Source organism: Myodes glareolus, chromosome 7 (assembly GCF_982192425.1).
Source record: "Myodes glareolus chromosome 7, mMyoGla1.1, whole genome shotgun sequence".
In the NCBI taxonomy this organism is placed as follows: Eukaryota; Metazoa; Chordata; class Mammalia; order Rodentia; family Cricetidae; genus Myodes; species Myodes glareolus.
The window spans coordinates 25,428,574-25,447,220 of NC_142032.1; the positions used below are offsets into that span (position 1 = coordinate 25,428,574).

An 18,647-nucleotide genomic window follows, 5' to 3' on the forward strand; every position below is an offset into this window, starting at 1 on the left:
GGACTTCCGTGTGGTGCCTCTTCTCTTGGGAGCTTAGCGTACCCTCCTGGGATCTGGGATTCAGGGGTGCCCAACCTTGGGCTTTGGGTTTTCTACTTTATATTCCACTCTCTTCGCAGGAGTTAGTTAACCCTTGTTGTAGAGGGTTAGAGAGACTGGAAATCACCCCTATTTAACATAAAGAGGACTGTGTTCTCCCCACATTCCTGGGAAGGAAATTCTCAAGGGACAAAAAGTGTCACGCAGTCCAGGATGGCATTAAATTCACTGTGTAGCTGAGGCCGGTTTTGAACTCCTATTCTTCCTACCTCCACCTTCCTCGGGTTGGGATTACAGGCAAGTGACACCAGACCTGGTGTCAGAGGGATTTCATGGGTGAGGAGTCAGGTTCAGTCATTCAGTGATTTCTCCAGAAATCAGAAGAGCGCTGACACTGAGCCGAAGTCCTCTCAATGCCACAGAGCTAACCCGCCAGGAGGCCATGGGCTGACCAGCCTTTAGCACACATCGGTAGGTTATGTTGGGGGCAATCGGTTTCACTGAGCGACTTTACTCTGTCTCTCAAAGGCTTCTGAATGGGGACCGTTCCTAGTGATCTCGCTAGCATCACAATCCTCCTGTCTCCGCCCCTCCAGGTGTTGAGATCACAAGCAAGCGTGGGCCACCAAAGGGCAGTTTTGGGCACCTGGTTGGGTCTATTTTCCCTGCTAGCTCAATGGCCTCTTGAAAGGGTTTCCTAAATTATTTGAATTGAGGTGAGAATTTGTGGTTCTAGGAATGGAAATAAGGCCATCAAAAAGTGAGGTTCTAGAAACAGCTATACCAACAGAGTCCTGAGCAGGAGCCAGGGAAGGTGAACGCTCCGCTGTGCGCACCAGGTGGTCTGGGGAGCACCTCACCCCCAGCCCTCCCCGGCGCACACTGGGTTAACCGGGGGCGAGGGACCTCTGCCCGCCCACATTCCGTTGCTCAAAGGGGCGGGTGGTCTGATGCCGGTGGGGTGATTTCGCCTCTTCACGTCCTACCCTCCCACTGGCCAAGCCCGCACCCCTCCCTGGCCGCCCCGGCGCCGCGCGGTCACGTTACCTTCTCAGCCATTCAGGCGACCCTGTGGGTTTACAAAACCCGGACATTAAGAAGTCTGCGGGCGTCGCTGCAATTAGAAACGTGGGGCCAGGATCGGGGACAGCTACCGTGGCACTTTAGGCCGGGTCGCCTTGTCTTGCATTCTGACCGCTTCTGTAGTGTAACTCGCTGGTGTTCATGAATGTTTCTTTGTCTGCGTTTTGGAAATAAAGCGTGGCACAGCTATTAAAAATTGTTGCCTGCCCTTTCACGGAGTCCATGTTAATGGAGGGGGTGGCGGAGGATTCGACGTTGTTTAATTTTATAAAGTATGTCTTGGGAAATATGAACGTATATGAGAAAATCCGGTTTTAAGCTGTGGCAGCCTAAATGAAACTAACAGTTCCGAACCAAGGCCGAATCACTGAGCCTGCTCGCTGACAAACTCACTCTGGGATCTTTTGATAGGCCTGAGCTGACAACGTTCCCCAAGATATTTGATAAACAAAATAGTGTAAACGCTTCCCCCCCCCTTTTTTTTTTCCTTTTTAGTGCTGTGGAGTTGGCCATAGACGGATCACCCTTTGGGATTCGATCACAGCAGAGAAAGTGAGACTGACTCCATTTATTTAACTAGAGAAAATAAATTAGCATGCACGCATAAACAGAATGAAATGTGCAAACACAAGATAAATCGATCACTTCGGTTAGCACTTAGGGAGTTGGTGATGATTTAGGGTGACTAGGGACATGGTCCTGCCCTCCTAGTACCCCTGAGGAAACTAATGTTATAAAGGATGAATTTCAGGTGCTGTAGGTGCCCTGGGCACAGATGCCTCAAAGACTCAAGGTCTTGGGTGTGTGGAACTGGTGTAAGGGAAATTACATCCCTGCAAAGTTCCTTACAAAAGCATGTAAGTTGGGGCTGAGAGATGGCTCGGCGGTTAAGATCCAAGTCAGTCAGAGCTATGGAATGAACTTTGTCTCAAAACAAAACAACAGCAACAACAACAAAGAGGGGGTGGGGGCAATAACTAAGCAAAGAAAAAGATCACAGGAAGAAGGTAAAGTGCTTGCTATACAAGCAGTAGGACTTGAGTTCAGCTCACCAGAACCCAGAAAAAGGGCCTAAGTGCTCAGAGAACTGGATAAGGCAGCGAGGGTTTGCAACTTCAGTGCTGCCTGGTGGAGACAGGAGGATTCCTCGGGTTTCCTGGACATCCAGTCTAGTCAATTTGTGGGCCCCAAATGCAGTGAAGAGACTTTGTCTCAAAAAAAAATTAAGGTAGAGAGTTACAGAGGAGGACATTTCTGGCTTCCACACACATGCATACGTACATAAACATACTCAAATGAACATGTCCACACACACACACACACACACACAGATACAGGAGACTTGCTATGCCTAAAGAACAGGTACCAGTACTCCATCACAGCACGGATGAGGCTCTAGTTTCTGAGCTTCCTGAACGTTCCTTCCTCATGTGCCCCCATCCAGAGCCAGCAACGCATATAACTAGATGATCCCAATCAGATCTTTGTTGGTGGTGGTTTTGGTTTTGGTTTTTGGAAACAGGGTTTCTTTGTAGCTTTGGAGCTTGTCCTGGATTCTGTAGACCACGCTGGCCTCAAACTCACAGAGATCTGCCTGTCTCTGTCTCCCAAGTGCTGGGATTAAAGGTGTGCACCACCACCGCCTGGCCCTCAATTGCATCCATCTTAGCACCCTTGGCCTGTGATTGAATGAGAATCTCAGTATTTAGCTAAGATGCTTTCTATCCAGATGAAAGAAAAATTAACAGGAGTGACAATAACTGAGTCACAATGGAATATGTTTAGAAAAGTTCCCCTTCAGAGCTGGGGGTGTAGCTACATGGGAGAGCACTTGCTTGGTATGCACTGCGTTCTAATTCCAACATCCCCCAAACTTAATTCTCCTTTTGAGTGAGTTAATGTTAGACTAATGTAGAGTAGATATGTGTGGAGATGTATTGTTGAGAAGAATACAAGATGTATTGTTGAGAAGAATACAAGATGTCTTTCAGATCACTCTTTGTGTTTTTAAAAGAATTAAAAAAAGAAGCTCGTATGTATCATAAATAGATCCTCTGAATTTGATCTCAAGCAACACGCACATGCCATGCACATGCTCATGTGTGGGCACGCACACACACTTTGATATTTAATTTAATATGGACAAACCAGAAGAATGGGGAATAGGGATAGGAGAGAGACCTTCTTGAATACCTTTTAGTACTTCAGTATTTTTGAGCTGTATAAATGTAATATACATTCAAACATTAACTGCTATTTAAAAACAAACACAAAACTCATACTTTGGCTTTCTTCTCCTACCATTCTGTAGTATTCAAGCACATGCCCATGCATGTGTGTATACCGCAACCGCAACATGAAGTGTAATGTGTGATCTGAGAGTTAATATTAGCAATTAAGACTAGAGTAAATGGGGCTGGCAGGAGGGCTCAATGGGTAAAAGTGCTTGCTATTTGCCATGACATATGACACCTATGTAAATACATTAACAAATAAAATACAATAAAAAGTGGTGCAGTGGTGGCATACACTTTTAATCCCAGCACTTGGGAGGCAGAGGCAGGGGGAGCTCGAGGACAGCCAGGGCTACACAGAGAAACCCATTTCCAAAAACAAAACAAACAAACAACGAAAAAATTAGAATAAAAGAAACTGATTGCCAATAGACAGTCTAAGACAATCAGTGGTACTTAGTGAATTACAGCCACTGAGCTAGATGGGGCTACGAATTTACATACAGCTGTGTGTGCAGAAGTACCTCAGAGTCCTTGAGATAAGGAACTGCCTTCCTAAGGAACCTGTCTCAAGGTCAGCCAAGCCTGCCCCAAATCTTGTTAAGATCCTGTCTGCTCATTGAGTGTTCATCTGAATTCCTATCATCTAATCCTGATGCAAACCAGTACCAGGAGTCTTCAGTTCCCCCAAACCCAGTAGATAATCTAACTGGACTGTCATTCAGGCTTTGAATCAGTGAGCTTCAAGGGCATTATTGTGTTCATTTAATATGAATGTATCCAAGAATGGCCGGCAGAGTGATAAACAAGACTGACATGTCTCCTTCTCATCCATGTGTTTTGTTTTGTTTTGGAGGTCGCTTCACAGGGTGTTGCTTGTGAGAAATGAGTCTGGATGCTCAGATTTCCAAGTCTACACTTAATGGATAATCAGAAGGAAGTGTTCTTTAAATTCCCCAATGATATGTGGGTATGTGTTGGGGAGGAAGGTCTGTTGCTGCAGCTCAGGCTCTGAAGACAGGCTAGTCTTCCTGCCTCAGTTTCCCCAACCTAGAGGTGGGGTTGATTATAGGTACTGATTCTAATGGCAACCAGCCTTGAGAACTCTTTTTTTTTTTTTTTACAGTGGATATCAGGTAACTTCCTATTGGACAAGACAATAAAAATGATTGATTCCTGGGTCATAATCTTCAATTAAATCAGAAAAATTAAATTCATTTCTGAATACAGATTAGGTACATAGCTCAAGTATATTGAGATAGATTTCATACCAGAAACTATCTTACCCTGAAAATAAAAAGCAAGGACATACTTAAAAAAAAAAAATCCAGCAGATATACAGCTAAGAGACTGGAGCTTGTGCTGGCAAAGGATGGTCCACCTTGTAGACACAGTCCTGGAGAATCTGGAAGGCATTTTAACATTAGAACAAAGGCATTGGGCTCTGGTTTCACTTTCTTTTCTAGAGATCCTGTGAAATTCTGGAGATTTTACACACACACACACACACACACACACACACACACACACACACGGCGCGTGCATGCGTGTACATCCTTCTGCCATGGCAGACATGGCTTGCTGGAGTTACTTTTATTTCATGGGGCTCAAGTACATTGATAGGATTCTTCTGTTAGTGGTCCTGCCTCCCAAGGCAAAAAGATAATAACAGGCTGGGGAGATGGTTTAATGGATAAAAGCATTCCCCACATATATTTGAGGATCTGAGTTCAAAATACTAGACCCGGTATAAAAGCTGGAGGCAGTGTGAGGCGCCGAGTCGCCGAGAGCAGGGCCAGTGTCGTGAGTCTGCTTTCTGCAGCACAGAAACAACAGAAATCCTATCTCTAACGTGGAAGGTGAGACCCGAACCCGAGGCTGTCCTCAGTCTTCTACAAATGGTGCAGCAATGAGATGCTGAATCCCAAACAACCCCTCTGGAAATGCATAGTGACCCTTTGCCTGGCCAGATGGGAGAAGGGTGTGTGGCCAGCTCCTTCTAATTACCTCCACAAACCCCACCCAGCAAGGCTGAGAAAAGATTGTGTGGTGTGTCAGAGAAGCATGAAAATGCGGGCCTCTAATCCTATCAGGAATGCTCAGGGTGTTAATTTGACTATCTTTCACAGATCATAAATCTCCTTGGGGGCAAAGCTGCTTGACACCGCCAAGCCAAACCCCTTCAGTAGCTGGCAGTCAACGCAGCAGCTGGGATCATGCCTCAGTAAAGTCCAATAAAGAGCTTTTGACAGGAGAACTGGAGAGCAGCTTCTCACATTTGGATACAATGGAGCAAGACAGTGGGCAATGTGAATGTCTGATTATCCAGACGGGTGGTCTCCCCGGTGCCCCTCCTGCCCACTGAGCCATGGATCCTTTGCTCATTCACGATTTCTCGCACGCAGACAGATCCATCGTATTCCCAAAGGACAGCACAAATTCCCATTGGATTAGCTTTTATACTCCCTGTCTTTAAATAACAAATAGACTATATAAACTTCCACTGGAACCTGCTAGCCTTTTTACAAGAAAATCTATTAACCTGCAGCCAGGTCCTTTCTACCCGGATTCATTCTTTTGTTCAGTGGTCAGAACAGAAATATTCTCCTTCTTCAACAGAGACATCACTGTGAACAGTGGGGTTGAAACTGTCACTTGGAACCGCTATAAGCCTTTCCATTACAGCTTCATCCTGACTCTACCTGACCTTACCTGGGTCAGTTTAAAATGCAGATGTTTGTGTGTGTGTGTTGTGGGGAGTTGGATAGGGAGGGGGTGCCTAGAGAGATGGCTCGGCAGTTAAGAGCACTAGCTGACCTAGGTTCAATTCTCAGCACCCACACAGTGGCTCACAAACATCCTTAACTCCAGGTCCAGGGGATCCGATGCACTCTCCTGGCCTAAGCACTGAATTCTGTTGGCCTCTTTGGAAGGTAAGCTCAAAGTGGGTTTTTGCCTCTTCTGGTAAAGCCGTGAATTGGCTGGGATAAGGAGGAAATGGGGTTCCTAAATTTAGAGTCCTAGCTTGAGCTGAGACTCTGAGAACCAGAGAGAGCTACCTGTCTTGCATCTCAAAGGTGTGCATGTCTGTGGCTTTCTCCCAGATGCCAGGAACATAGCACATGTAGGGTGAGTTTCTGAAAACAGGGGTGTCAGGAAGGACTTCACTTACCAGTCATGGGCTTTGAGTTTAATTTTGAGAATAACTGACTGGTATTATTTTTAAAAAGTTAATATTCATACACACGCTAGGTTCCAATCCCACCACTATTCCTCCCTCCTCCAGTGACTCCCCTACTCCCCTTCTCAATGTCATGTAGTAACACCCAGAGTTCATTTAGTGTTTGATCGGATGGGCATGGGTGTGGAGACATCTACTGGAGCTTCATCTGTATCCCTGGAAAAAGGTACTCCCTATTTTCAGCAACCATCATTTGCCAAATAGCGACACAGCTAAAGGACTTCATAAGCCCCTCTTCCACCTATGCCTAGATTTCTGTTGGCTCGATCTTAGTTATGTGTGCAACAGCCTTGTCACATCCAATAAATAGTTTTGTTGCAGGCATACTTGTAGCTCTTTAGATCTTGGCCCCCTTTTCTGTGATGATCCCAGAGCACTGCAGGGAGGTTGTAACACAGATATTCTATTTTAGAGTTGAGTACTCCACAGTCTCTATTCTTCACCTCTTGGCAGTCAACTTCTTAGAAAACTTTGACTTACTTCTATTACTAGTTGTGCCTTGCTGCGTTGTTACTGCTGCAGTCTTTACTAGCTTGCTCCCTCTATGTAATGGTGTGCAGACTCTGAAAGGGAAGAATGGGCAGGAGAGATGGCTCAGTGGGTGCTGGCTACACAAACATGAGAACTTGAGTTCAAATCCTCGGCACCTATTTACAAAGCTGGTTGTGTGCAGTAATGTGCAACAAAATAACATCCTATTGTGTGATCAGAACTGTCTCCTGGCTTTTCTGATTCCCAGAGTAGATCAGTTCCCAGCAGTAGCCAGGCCTTGTCCATTTAACTCTGGTAGAGTACATGGCGAACACCATTAATGAATTTCTTGCAAAAAAGCTAGCCATTCAGACCAATCCCTCCACACTGGGCTTAAACCCTGTTAATAACCTTGGGTTCCTCCTAAGGTTAGGATGTCAATCACCACCGTTACAATCGGAGTGGCACACATGTGTTCCCCTCTGTTCTGAGGGCAATGAAAGGTTCAGGTGGCAGACTTCTACTTTTTCTGAGTTGCATTTTAGTTTCTCAGTGTTTTTTATTTTATGTGTATGGGTATATTGCCTGCATATATACCACCTGCTTGGCATAGGCCTGTAACAGAACTAAACTGAGTTTGAGAGCATCCTGGACTAAGGAGGCGTGTTTCAAAATACCTAAACAAATAAAATAATTACATTTTATTTTGTGTGAACATGAGATGTGGGGATGGGTGAATGTACACACGTATAGAAGAAGGAAGGCAACTCAGTCAGTTTTTCCCTTCCATCATGTGGATCCCAGGGATCATCAGCCTTATTGCTCATCTAGACACTGGCTGCATTCATTCCCTAGTGCTGGGGTTAAAGGTGTGCACCACCACCTGGTTCTAAAACTTTTCAAATTATCCCAATTCCCACACAGGGTTTCTGTGTAACCCTAGCTGTCTTGGAACTTGCTTTGTAGACTAGGCTGGCCTAGAACTCAGAGATCAGCCTATCTCTGCTTCCCAAGTGCTAGGATTAGAGGTATTAGCCACCACACCTGATTCAAATTAAAATTTCTAGTCTTTTGCAGATCAATAATTTTATAGAGAAAAATTAAAAATTTGCATTATTATTTTTTTTGATAGTGCTAGATAGCTTGCTTATTGCTTGGTAATTGCTCTACCACTGAGTGGCATCCTCACTTTCTTTTTCCCCTTTTCCACTGGGTGGAACAAAGTGTGAAGACAGAGCCCATTAGCAGAGCGCACTTGTGTAGATTCCTCTATGTATGCTGGCACATCATTCTAGGGCTCCCGGCTATCCGTGTTATGGGAATAGCATCTGTGAGTGAGTGTCTAAGTGGAGAGGACACGTAATAGTAATAACCATTTCAGGCCACAACCCAGTAGGCCAAGAAACACAGGGAGTGTCCAGGGAATTAGGGAGTCGGTGAAAGGCAGTCTTCTCTAGGGACCACTGCACACTTTCTGTCACTGCAGTCTGCCAACTGGACAGGACAGGAGGTAAAGGCACAGTCGAGAACTAATTGTTAAAAGCTTTGGGAAATTTATTTGCAAGTTTTCTTTCCTCAACCTGCAAACAACTGGATCACATCATACGTGGGCATGCACGCTCAGGAAACAGCAAGCAAACACTTCAGTATCATCTTAAATGAAGCAGGAAGATAAAGCAGCTTAGATAGACTTCAAAGTGAGACTCAGGGATACCTGCATCATCATTCTCTTCTTATGGAACGCTGAGGACTGATTACATATAGGTCATTAGCACACAGAAATATAAAATACACCACTTTTTTTCCTTTTAGAGAAAAAATATGACTGAGATTTGGAAACTTATCAAGAATGTTTTTGACATAGAAAACAAAAATATATTTCTCTTTATAAGCTAAGCAGACTGAATTTCATGAATTTTTAGGACCACCACTGTCATCTTGGATGGTGTAAACGTTCAAACACATTTTACTTTTATCATAAAGATCTGAATAAGTACAGCCACAACAGTCAACATTTTACATTTATGCTGCACCCTGACACTATCAGACTCAAAATACACTGTTTTCCTGAAATTATGATTTACTATAATCTCAATGAATTTCTCAAGGACCATTCAACACATTTACACTACTCCAGTAATTATCATGCTACCCAGAAAACAAGTAAACAGTTTATTAAGAATTAAGTGAGGGCATGGAATGTGATACAAGTGACACAGATGGGCAGAAGAGCACTACACACACACAAATTAAATTCACTTCAAAAAAAAAATCACAAGGCAAAAGAAAAAAACAATTCCATCATTATAAAGTAAGATATTTCATGCAAAGCACCAAACCACACCCCCAAACTCCCAGCTCCCAATAAACATTGCCATGCTAGCGCATTAACCACAGTGGAAAACAACACAAGTGAGCAATGGGCTAGAGGAGGTAACAGCTCATAACAAGACCATGATTTTACATGAGAAACAATTCCAGATCCACGCAGAGTATAATATAGGCCAAACTTGAGAAGTATGTAAATATAAATCCCATTAATTAATTTCACTATCTTTTAACTATAAAATCCAAAAGCTTACAGAACCTGAAAATTCTATAAAATTTGGCATATCTTTTTATGTTCCAAGAAATGATTTTAGGATCACATTTGCAATTAATAGAGAGCTGTATAAAAGCACTTCCAGGTCAGGTTTTAACCACTTAATCCTTAACCACAATTTACATCAGAGGAATAAATCCAGAAATACATTTCTCTTAACTCACAGACAATAAATCTGACTTTTGAGCAACTATATGTACAAGTTTCTATAAAGGAGCAGTTAATTAAGAGACAAGTAAATGCGAAACAAAGATAAAGTGTTGCAGAGAGGAAAGAGGACATCCTCATTTACAAAGACTTAGGTGGGTAAAATCTCTCCTTGATTTCTGAGTGTACCGCAGGAAGGTAGGCCTCTGTGCAAGACCATGATTATAGGGCTTACATTAAAACAGTCGAGTGGCCTTTCATGGAAAGTAATTTCTTCCACAGCTGCCATGCTGAACATAAGCCTGTGACGGCGTATTTCCAACTGGGCAGAATGCCTTGGCAGGAGTAGGAAGCACTGGGTTTGCCCATTCCAGAGGCTACCCACAGACAGATATACTCACATTCATGGTTCTGGGTTGTGTTTACTCATGATAAGTAGACTTGGCCATAAATACAACCAAAATATCAAGAAAAACTAGAAGAAAGAGAGAGAGAGAGAGAGAGAGAGAGAGAGAAGAGGGGAGGGGAGGGGAGGGGAGGGGAGGGAAAGGGAGGAGAGGAGAGGAGAGGAGAGGGAGGAGAGGAGAGAAGAGGGGAGGGGAGGGGAGGGGAGGGGAAGGGAGGGGAGGGGAGGAGAAAAAAAGAAAAGACCCACTCCTACTTGCTATTTCTCCCTTTTAGACTGAAGGTCATTAGAACTGATTGGGAATTGCTCAGGATAGCCTTCCCCTTAACTAAAACTGCACTTCTACTTACATCCCAAGATCAGAGCCAAGGCTTAGGCCTCTTGAAACCTTGCGGGAGCTTGCTCTGACATTCAGAACACCAGAAAACTCTCTGAAGCAAGAACTAGAGTTTGAGGCCATCGAAAAGGCTTCTTGAGCCACCAGTCCCCATCAGTTGACATCGGAGCTCTCTGGAATGTGTGCCTTGTAGATACAAAGGCATCACAAATGAAATTCCCAGAACAGTCAATAAATTCTTAAATGAGAAAGTATTTCTTGTGAGAGAAATGCTTCCATCAGGCAAATTAAATTTGATAAATCAATGTTTTCCCACTAAGTCTCCACCAGCAACCGAGCAGCCTCTGGAATCAAATGTGGCGATCACTCAGGCGACGATGGATGGAAACACAGAGATGAGCAACACATATGAAAATACTCTGTAAACCGCTGCAGCTCTAGAACAGTTTATAGTACAAAGCAATGTAAATAAATATCGGGCTAGTACAAAAGCTCTTATTTACATTTTACAAATGAAATTGTATTCAGTGTAAATGCTGTGTTTTAAAGAACACAGGACTGATTAGTAAAATGAGTTCTGTTGAGGGCATTACCATTTTTGTTAGAATCAATACACAATGTATAAAAGATTCAAGTTAACTGTTTATAATTTAGTACAGATAAACCCAGTTGAACCTGGAATGGCATCTGTTAAAGTGCTGAGAAACAGGAAACACTTAGAAACACTGTACATTATTAAAGCTTTATCAGTCAGAATGTTAAGCTTCTTTCACATTTTTATCGTTTTTGCCACAGGCTTGTAGCCAGGATGAATTTTTTTCCAGCCAAGGAGTGAACCTTAAGAGGCCATCAGCTGCTTCGGGACGTTAGGTTTGGTGGAATTGGTTTCAGCCGTCAACCATACCTTCAGGCCTTACAATCTGGTAAGTAATTAAATATTCAGGATAAGCCTGGAAGAGAAAGATTAATTCAAGTGTTAAGGTGTCCTTGCATAAGCATCCCAAACCTTGAGGAGTCTGCAGACCAGAACTACCTGGGGATATTTCTCTAAATATTCCCACCCTGACTCTGCTCCTTTAGGTCCTCTCAGTAGGCAGGGCTAGGGTTTGCTGCTGTCAGTATCTGAGGGAATTCTACCACCAACCCTGACTTAGGATGCTGCTCTAGACCAGCATTTCAATAGGGTTTTGTCACCGACAGCAAGGAAGAATTAAACATCATAGCTATATTTTATAGAAAAAAAGGGGAAAAAGATCCCGTAATGACCAACAAACTTTGAACAGGTTAGATAGGTTTATAAATGTTTTTTTTTTTTCCTGATTTTGAAAATCTATGCCAAACATTTTATTTGTAAATTTCCAAGCCTGAAATTATCCTCCCCGCACCCAAATCCAGTTAATGTAACATGCCCCGTCATGTAAGAGCCACACACTGCTGAAGATAAACACAAATGAAGTACCTGTTCTCCTCTGTAAATCACATACTCAGCTAACGCCAGGCCATTTACACTGGGCCGCCCAGTGACTGAGTGATGGCCAGGAGGAGAATGTGCCATTTTCATTGCACTGAACTGCAGGAAAGACTTTCCTAAGGTCACTCGGCAAAAGAGCAGCTGCCTAAAACATGAAAAGGAAAATTTCACCCTGAAAATAGATTGAACACACAAACCCAGAACAGTGAAGTTTTATGTCTGTAACTATTTCCAGACAACCAGTAAGTATTGTGTTCCAACAAAAGCTTAAGGGAAGCCAGAGAACACTGCATAGAAGACAAGTCAAACTCAAGCATTCAATTTACAGAATTTGAAATTCTGTGGCCCCTAAACAGTACAGATTTGTGACCCAAAACAGAAGTGGTGGTAATTCATACCCAGAAGGTACTTCACTTCCTGATATAAAACATAAGCCTACACGTGGGGAAATAATGGCAGTAAGAATAAAAAGCTGGGCCTAGTGAACACTAGCACTCAGGAGGCCGAGGCAGGAGGTTTGAGGACAGCCTGGGACAGAGCGAGACTTGTGCCATTATCCCCCACCCTCGCCACACACACAATTTGGGGGGGGGGGGCAAGGAGGGAGAGAGGCAGAGAGGAAGAGCAGGAGAGAGACAAAGAAAGGGACAGCATGGGAGGGGGTGAGGGAGAAAGAGAGAGAGGCAGACAGACAGGAAACCAGTAAAGTGAGACTTTCTATGTGTGGGTATGTGGGGAGAGGACTATTAATTCTTATTTTTTTGTTTCTGCTTTTGTAGACAAGGTTTCTCTGTGTAGCCCTGGTTGTCCTGAAACTCCCTCTGTAGATCAAGCTAGCCTTGAACTCACAGAGATCTGTCTGTCTCTGTCTCCCAGGCCAGGGATTAAACATGGTGCCAAAACAGAAGTATTGTTCTAGCAATGCTTCACCTAGGAACTTGGTGGAAAATCCAGTGCTATAGTTTCATCCCAGCCATGTAAGAGGTGGGTCCTAGAGGTCTGCATGCTTGTTTTGTTGTTTTTCAAGATTTTTATATTATGGTTATGGGTATTGATCTGTGTTGGGAATATTATTTTGAGGTGTGTGATTTTTCTTTATGCAGCACTTGTTTAACTCTGTGAAGCTGTTACTGTGCCTGTCTAAAACACCTGATGGTCCTAATAAAGAGCTGAACAGCCAATAGTGAGGCCGAACAAGAATAGACAGGGCCAACAGGCAGAGAGTATAAATAGAAGGAGAAATCTGAGAGGAAAAGGAGGACATCAGGGCCAGTCACCCAGCTACACAGCAAGCCACGAAGAAGTAAAGAAAGGTATAGAGAAATAGAGAAAAATAAAAGCTCAGAGGCAAAAGGTAGTTGGGATAATTTAAGAGAAGCTGGCAAGAAGTAAGTCAAGCTAAGGCGGAGCATTCATAACTAGGAATAAACCACTGTATGTGATTTATTTGGTAGCTTGGTGGTGGGTCCCTCAAAAAGTCAAAAGAGTAAAATATCACACACCACACATATATATATATATATGTATGTATGTATGTATGTATGTATATATTTTGTGTATGCCTGCTCAAGAAGGCCAGAAGAGGGTGTCAGATCTCCTGGCATTGGGAATTACAGGTGGTTGTGAACCACATGGGCAAAGAGAACTAAATCTCTGGTCTTCTGCAAGAGCAAGTTCTTTTTACTGTTGTGCCTCTTCTCTACACTCAGCAGTCTGCATTTTAACAAACCTTCAAGGTAATTCTGACAAATTCTAAGGCTTGAAAAGTATTGCCAAGGCCTGAAAAATCAGGGCACTAACGGCGCAATAAATCTTAGTAACTAATGTTATTTGATCTCTCAAATGGCAAAAGAAACTTTATGTGCCTACAAAGATTTTTATAAATTAGGGTTAAGTTACCTAAATGACTTAAAGAACTGAGAATAGGCAACTAACTAAAAGAGGGAAAGTAGAGAGTCATTTAATAACTGTGTTCTAAAGAGAATTAAAGCATTTTATGGATGTAATGTTAGAAACTGAGGATTAGGATACTATAATGAAAAAGAAACTCTTACAGGAATTATCATAAAATTAGTAACTAGACAACCAATGGCATTGTGTGTTTATGTGAGTGTATTTGATGGGCATTAAACCCAAAACCCCACGCCTATCCCTAGACCGGTAACAAGATTTCTGGAATCTACAGGCCTGCAATATTCAAAGGCTTTAATAAAAGCCTCTTTAGTGCTCAATGTTACCTTCGCCTCTCTTTTGACACAAAGAGTCACCTGCCTCCGCCTCAAGAGTTTTGGGATTAATGGCAAGGCATGTTCCACCATGTCTGACTATTTTTCCTGCGTGAGATAGGGTTAGTTCTGTTTGCCTAGGTAGCCTTGAACTCCTAACGTCCCATCTCATCTGTCAACATAGCTGGACAGTAGGTGTGTACTGCCTTGCTGGCTCACCTCAGCACCCCCCACCCCCAGTGCCAGAAGAGAACGCCAGATCTCATTACAGATGGCTGTGAGCTACCATGTGGTTGCTGGGGATTGAACTCAGGATCTCTGGAAGAGGAGCCCAGTGCTCTTAACCACTGAGCCATCTCTCCAGGCCCCAAAGTTTCCTATTCCACATCCTTTTTTGTTTGGTTTGGTTTTTTGGTTTTTCAAGACAGGGTTTCTAATTTGAGACAGGGTATCTAAGTGTAGCCTTGGCTATCCTGGAACTTGCTCTGTAGTTGAGGTGGCCTCGAACTCAAGAGATTCACCTGCTTCTGCCTCCCGAGTGCTGGGATTAAAGGCATAAGCCACCACTGCCTGGCTCAAATAAGTTATTATTATTATTATTATTATTATTATTATTTTATGTGCATTGCTGCTTTGCCTGCATGTATGTCTGTGTGACGGTATCAGGTCCTCTGAAACAGGAGTTACAGTTGTGAGGTGCTGGGAATTGAACTCTAGAAGAACAGTCAGTGTTCTTAACCATTGAACCATCTCCAGCCCCGATAAATGTAATTACATTTTTTGCTTGTTTTTGAGACAGGGTTTCTCTGTGTAGCTTTGGAATCTGTCCTGGAACTCACTCTGTAGACCAAATTGGCCTCTAATTCACAGAGATCCACTTACCTCTGCCTCCCCTCCCCCTCCCCCATGCTGCGATTAAAAGTGTGAACCACCACCACCCAGCTCACCTCAGAATTTTTTATGAAGTACCAAATATTCAAATGAGAAATTGAATACATGCTTAGAATCATGCTGGCCCATTCAGATCCTCCAGTAAATATTAGCTATTATTTTAACTTGTGAGGAGACAAAGTTTTATCTGGATACTTCACATTGTCAGATATGCCTTCCCCTTCAAGCTTCTCAAATATGTAATCAGTTTTCAACTAATTAATACCAAAACAAGTAATAAAAAACTCTCACCTGTGGCAAATGTAACAAGATCTGTCTTTGTGAATTGGACATCCAGTGCCACCTCCAATTCCATATACATACTGATTGCTTTTGGAAGAGTTTTCAGCAAAATAAATTCCAGCTCCAAACATGCCACCTATGTATGCATGCCTTTCATCAAAGCCCTTATGGATAATTGCGTTCACAAAAGGAGACCCTAAAATACAAATAGGTGGAAAGTATCAAAACTAAAGTTTTTGGTAAGATAACTTTTCTAAGAAACTAGGATTAAACTCAGGGCTTTGGGCATGCCAATCAAGCACCGAGTCACACACCCAGCCCTGAACATTAAATTCTTTGTACATAAGTGCAGGTGTCTGCAGAGGCCAGAGGTGTTGTAGTCTCTGAAGCGGGAGGGACAGTTGATTCGAGTCACTCAAAGCGAGTGCTGGGAACCTAACTCTATTCTTCTGCAATAGCAGTATGTGCTCATTACTGCTAAGCCATCTCCATCTCTTCAGACCCTGGCTTGTTATTTTTAGAGAAGGATTCCTAATAGTGACAGAAATTCTAATAGGGTTGTGGTTAAGATGATAAAGGACAGATTCGATCAGGAAAAAAACAAAAACAACAACAAATCCCCAACATATTATTTGAAATAACTGATGTAAAAGTTATCAAATTCCAGAGTCAAACATAAATAAATCCAGGACCGAGAGTGTCACAATTCACTTCATATAGCAAAGTTAAACAAATACAATCAGGTCTTGCAATTCCCAGCAACCACAAGGTGGCCCACAACCATCTATGATTGAGATCTGGTGCCCTCTTCTGGCCTGCAGGCATACATGCAGGCAGAATACTGTATACATAATAAATAAATCTTTAAAAACAAAACCAGTAGTCTATTCACTAAGGGAAAAGAAAACATACTGTATTTTACCTTACACAAATATTGAATAGAGCTATATTTTGAATTAATCCAAAAAATAAAACAAACAAACTCACCATTTGTTTAGTTTAAAACACACAAACACAAACAAGAAACAACAAAAAACATTCAACAGCAGACCAGTGGAATATGCCTGTAACTCCAGCACTTGGGAGATAGAGACAGAAGTATCAGAAGTTTATGGTCATCCTCCACTACACAGTTTGAGGCTAGCTTTGGCTACGAGAGATGCTATCCAAAACAAGATAATCCATTCATTATAACACAAAGTTAATAAGTAATAAGTTAACACCAAGTTAGTAAGTGTCATGAAATTATTGTTATGACCTTTTATGTCTTTAGAATGAGTACAAGAATCTGTCCAGTTATAACTATTCTAATAGGAGACTGTCAAGCTTAACACTTTTATCAATCTTTATAGTTTCCGAAGGGCCTATGGGTAAGATACCGAAAGGCTTTGATAAACAATGTGAAAACCTATACTTAGCTCTGCTATAAACCTGAAAAGACCAATACCTGCCAACTCAGGAAATAAAACCGTCTTTTTAAGCATGACAAATCATAGTGCTTTCAGTCCCAGAAGCATTTCCAGTAACCTTTCTGGGTTCAAAGACAATTTTTTTTTTTTTTAGATTAGAAGGAAGCTAAATATGGTTTTGACACATTAAACAGAATATGAGGGCCAAAAGCAGGTGGATTTTTGTCAATTTTAGGCTAGCCTGTGTGCTGGTAGTGAGAACTTTTCTTAAAACAAAACAACAATAGGATGTATTCAATCTACAAAGATGATTTTCATGTCTTTATCTAATCAACTAGCTATAAGTAAAATGCAACTTTTCAGAGCGATCTAAACATCAAATCTCTGTAAAGAAAAAGAAAGAAATGGTCAACACTCTTTTTTTGTTTTGTTTTTCAAGACAGGGTTTCTCTGTGTAACAGTCCTGGAACTCACTGAGATCCACCTGCCTCTGCCTCCTGAGTGCTGGGATCAAAGGCATGCACCACCACCAACAGGCCAGCATTCTAATTTCTGCTTTTTCCTATCAAGGGAATTCACTAAAAATTCTCTCTCTCTCTCGCTCTCTCTCTCTCTCTTTCTCTCTCTCTCGTTCATTGTGTGTCTGTGTGTGTCTGTGTCTGCCAGCACACACTTCAGAACTTCTCTCCTTCCATCAGATTTTGGGGACTGAACTCAGGTCATTAGGCTTCTGTGACAAGGCTTTTACCTAATAAGCCATCTTGCTGGCTCCAAATGGGGTAATCTTAATTTATAAAAATGTTCATTATAAGGTACATTATCACAGTATAAACACAAATGTAAAAGTTACAGAAACAATATCTTAATTAAGAAGATGTAAGTTTCTGAGCAGTGGTGACACATGACTTTAATCTTAGTACTTCGGAGGTAGATGTCTGTGAGTTTGAGGCCAGTCTGGTCTACAGAGTAAATTCTAGGACAGCCAGGGCTACACAGAGAAATGCTGTCTCAAAAGGAAAGAAGAGAAGGCAACAATGACAACCATAGCAGTAACCACATACAATCACATGGAGGACAGGGTGAGAACGTACCATGAAATAACATCCTTTCATTCGCATGGTTGTGGTTTTCTTCGGAAACTTCTTTTCTCCGGTGTGTATATCTTTCCCACAATTTCTTGTTACAAACCTTTTGAATCTTTAAAAACCAGGGAAATTAAATAATTCTTTTTATCTTACCAAAAAATACCACACAACTAAAAAAGAATCAATTCCCTTAAGCTGTCCTCAGACCTTCACATGTATGTGGCTGTGCATACGCAGTGTGTATCTGTGAGTTTAAATGCATGTAACAGCCTTTTCCAAAGGACAAAAAGACTACACATGACCATGAAGGGGCCAAGAACACTTGAAAGTTGCACAAAATACTTCAATTTTAAAATTACTCAAAATACCAAGTATTACTTAAATAAAAACCATTACTAAGCCATTACCTGAAATACCTCAGACATGCTAAACTTTGTAGAGAAGAAAAAGAACAGAGTACTCTGCTTTCCCGACTTGATCAGATTCAAAATACCATAAACATGGTTTGAACTAGCTACCCACCACACGTTACCCCACCTTCTTCCTATTAATCCCTTTTTCCTCCAGTTCCTACTGGAGTCATCTCTATGGTCAAACGGACAATTACAGCACTAAGTGCTACAGGACCTGTGGTCCCTAAGAGCACACATCAGAGCTACAGTTTAGTATTGGCTCAAAAAAAATAAATAAACAAATAAAAAAAAAGGAAAGAAAAAATTCAAAA

At 42.2% G+C, this 18,647-nt stretch overlaps 1 protein-coding gene across 2 annotated transcripts in view; it reads right to left on the reverse strand.

Moving 5' to 3' along the window:
* Positions 1-9,208: 9,208 nt before the first annotated feature.
* The window catches only part of Tnks2 (tankyrase 2), a 58,955-nt gene continuing 49,516 nt past the window's right edge, over positions 9,209-18,647 (reverse strand). For both annotated transcript variants that reach the window (XM_085693815.2, XM_048438916.3), the window contains 4 exons: positions 17,930-18,035; positions 15,439-15,625; positions 12,020-12,176; positions 9,209-11,510 (listed from right to left, as the gene is read on the reverse strand). In XM_085693815.2, the coding sequence (XP_085549941.1) occupies positions 11,448-11,510; positions 12,020-12,176; positions 15,439-15,625; positions 17,930-18,035 (513 nt within the window). In that variant the 3' untranslated portion in view covers positions 9,209-11,447. The remainder of the gene's footprint in view (positions 11,511-12,019; positions 12,177-15,438; positions 15,626-17,929; positions 18,036-18,647) is intronic.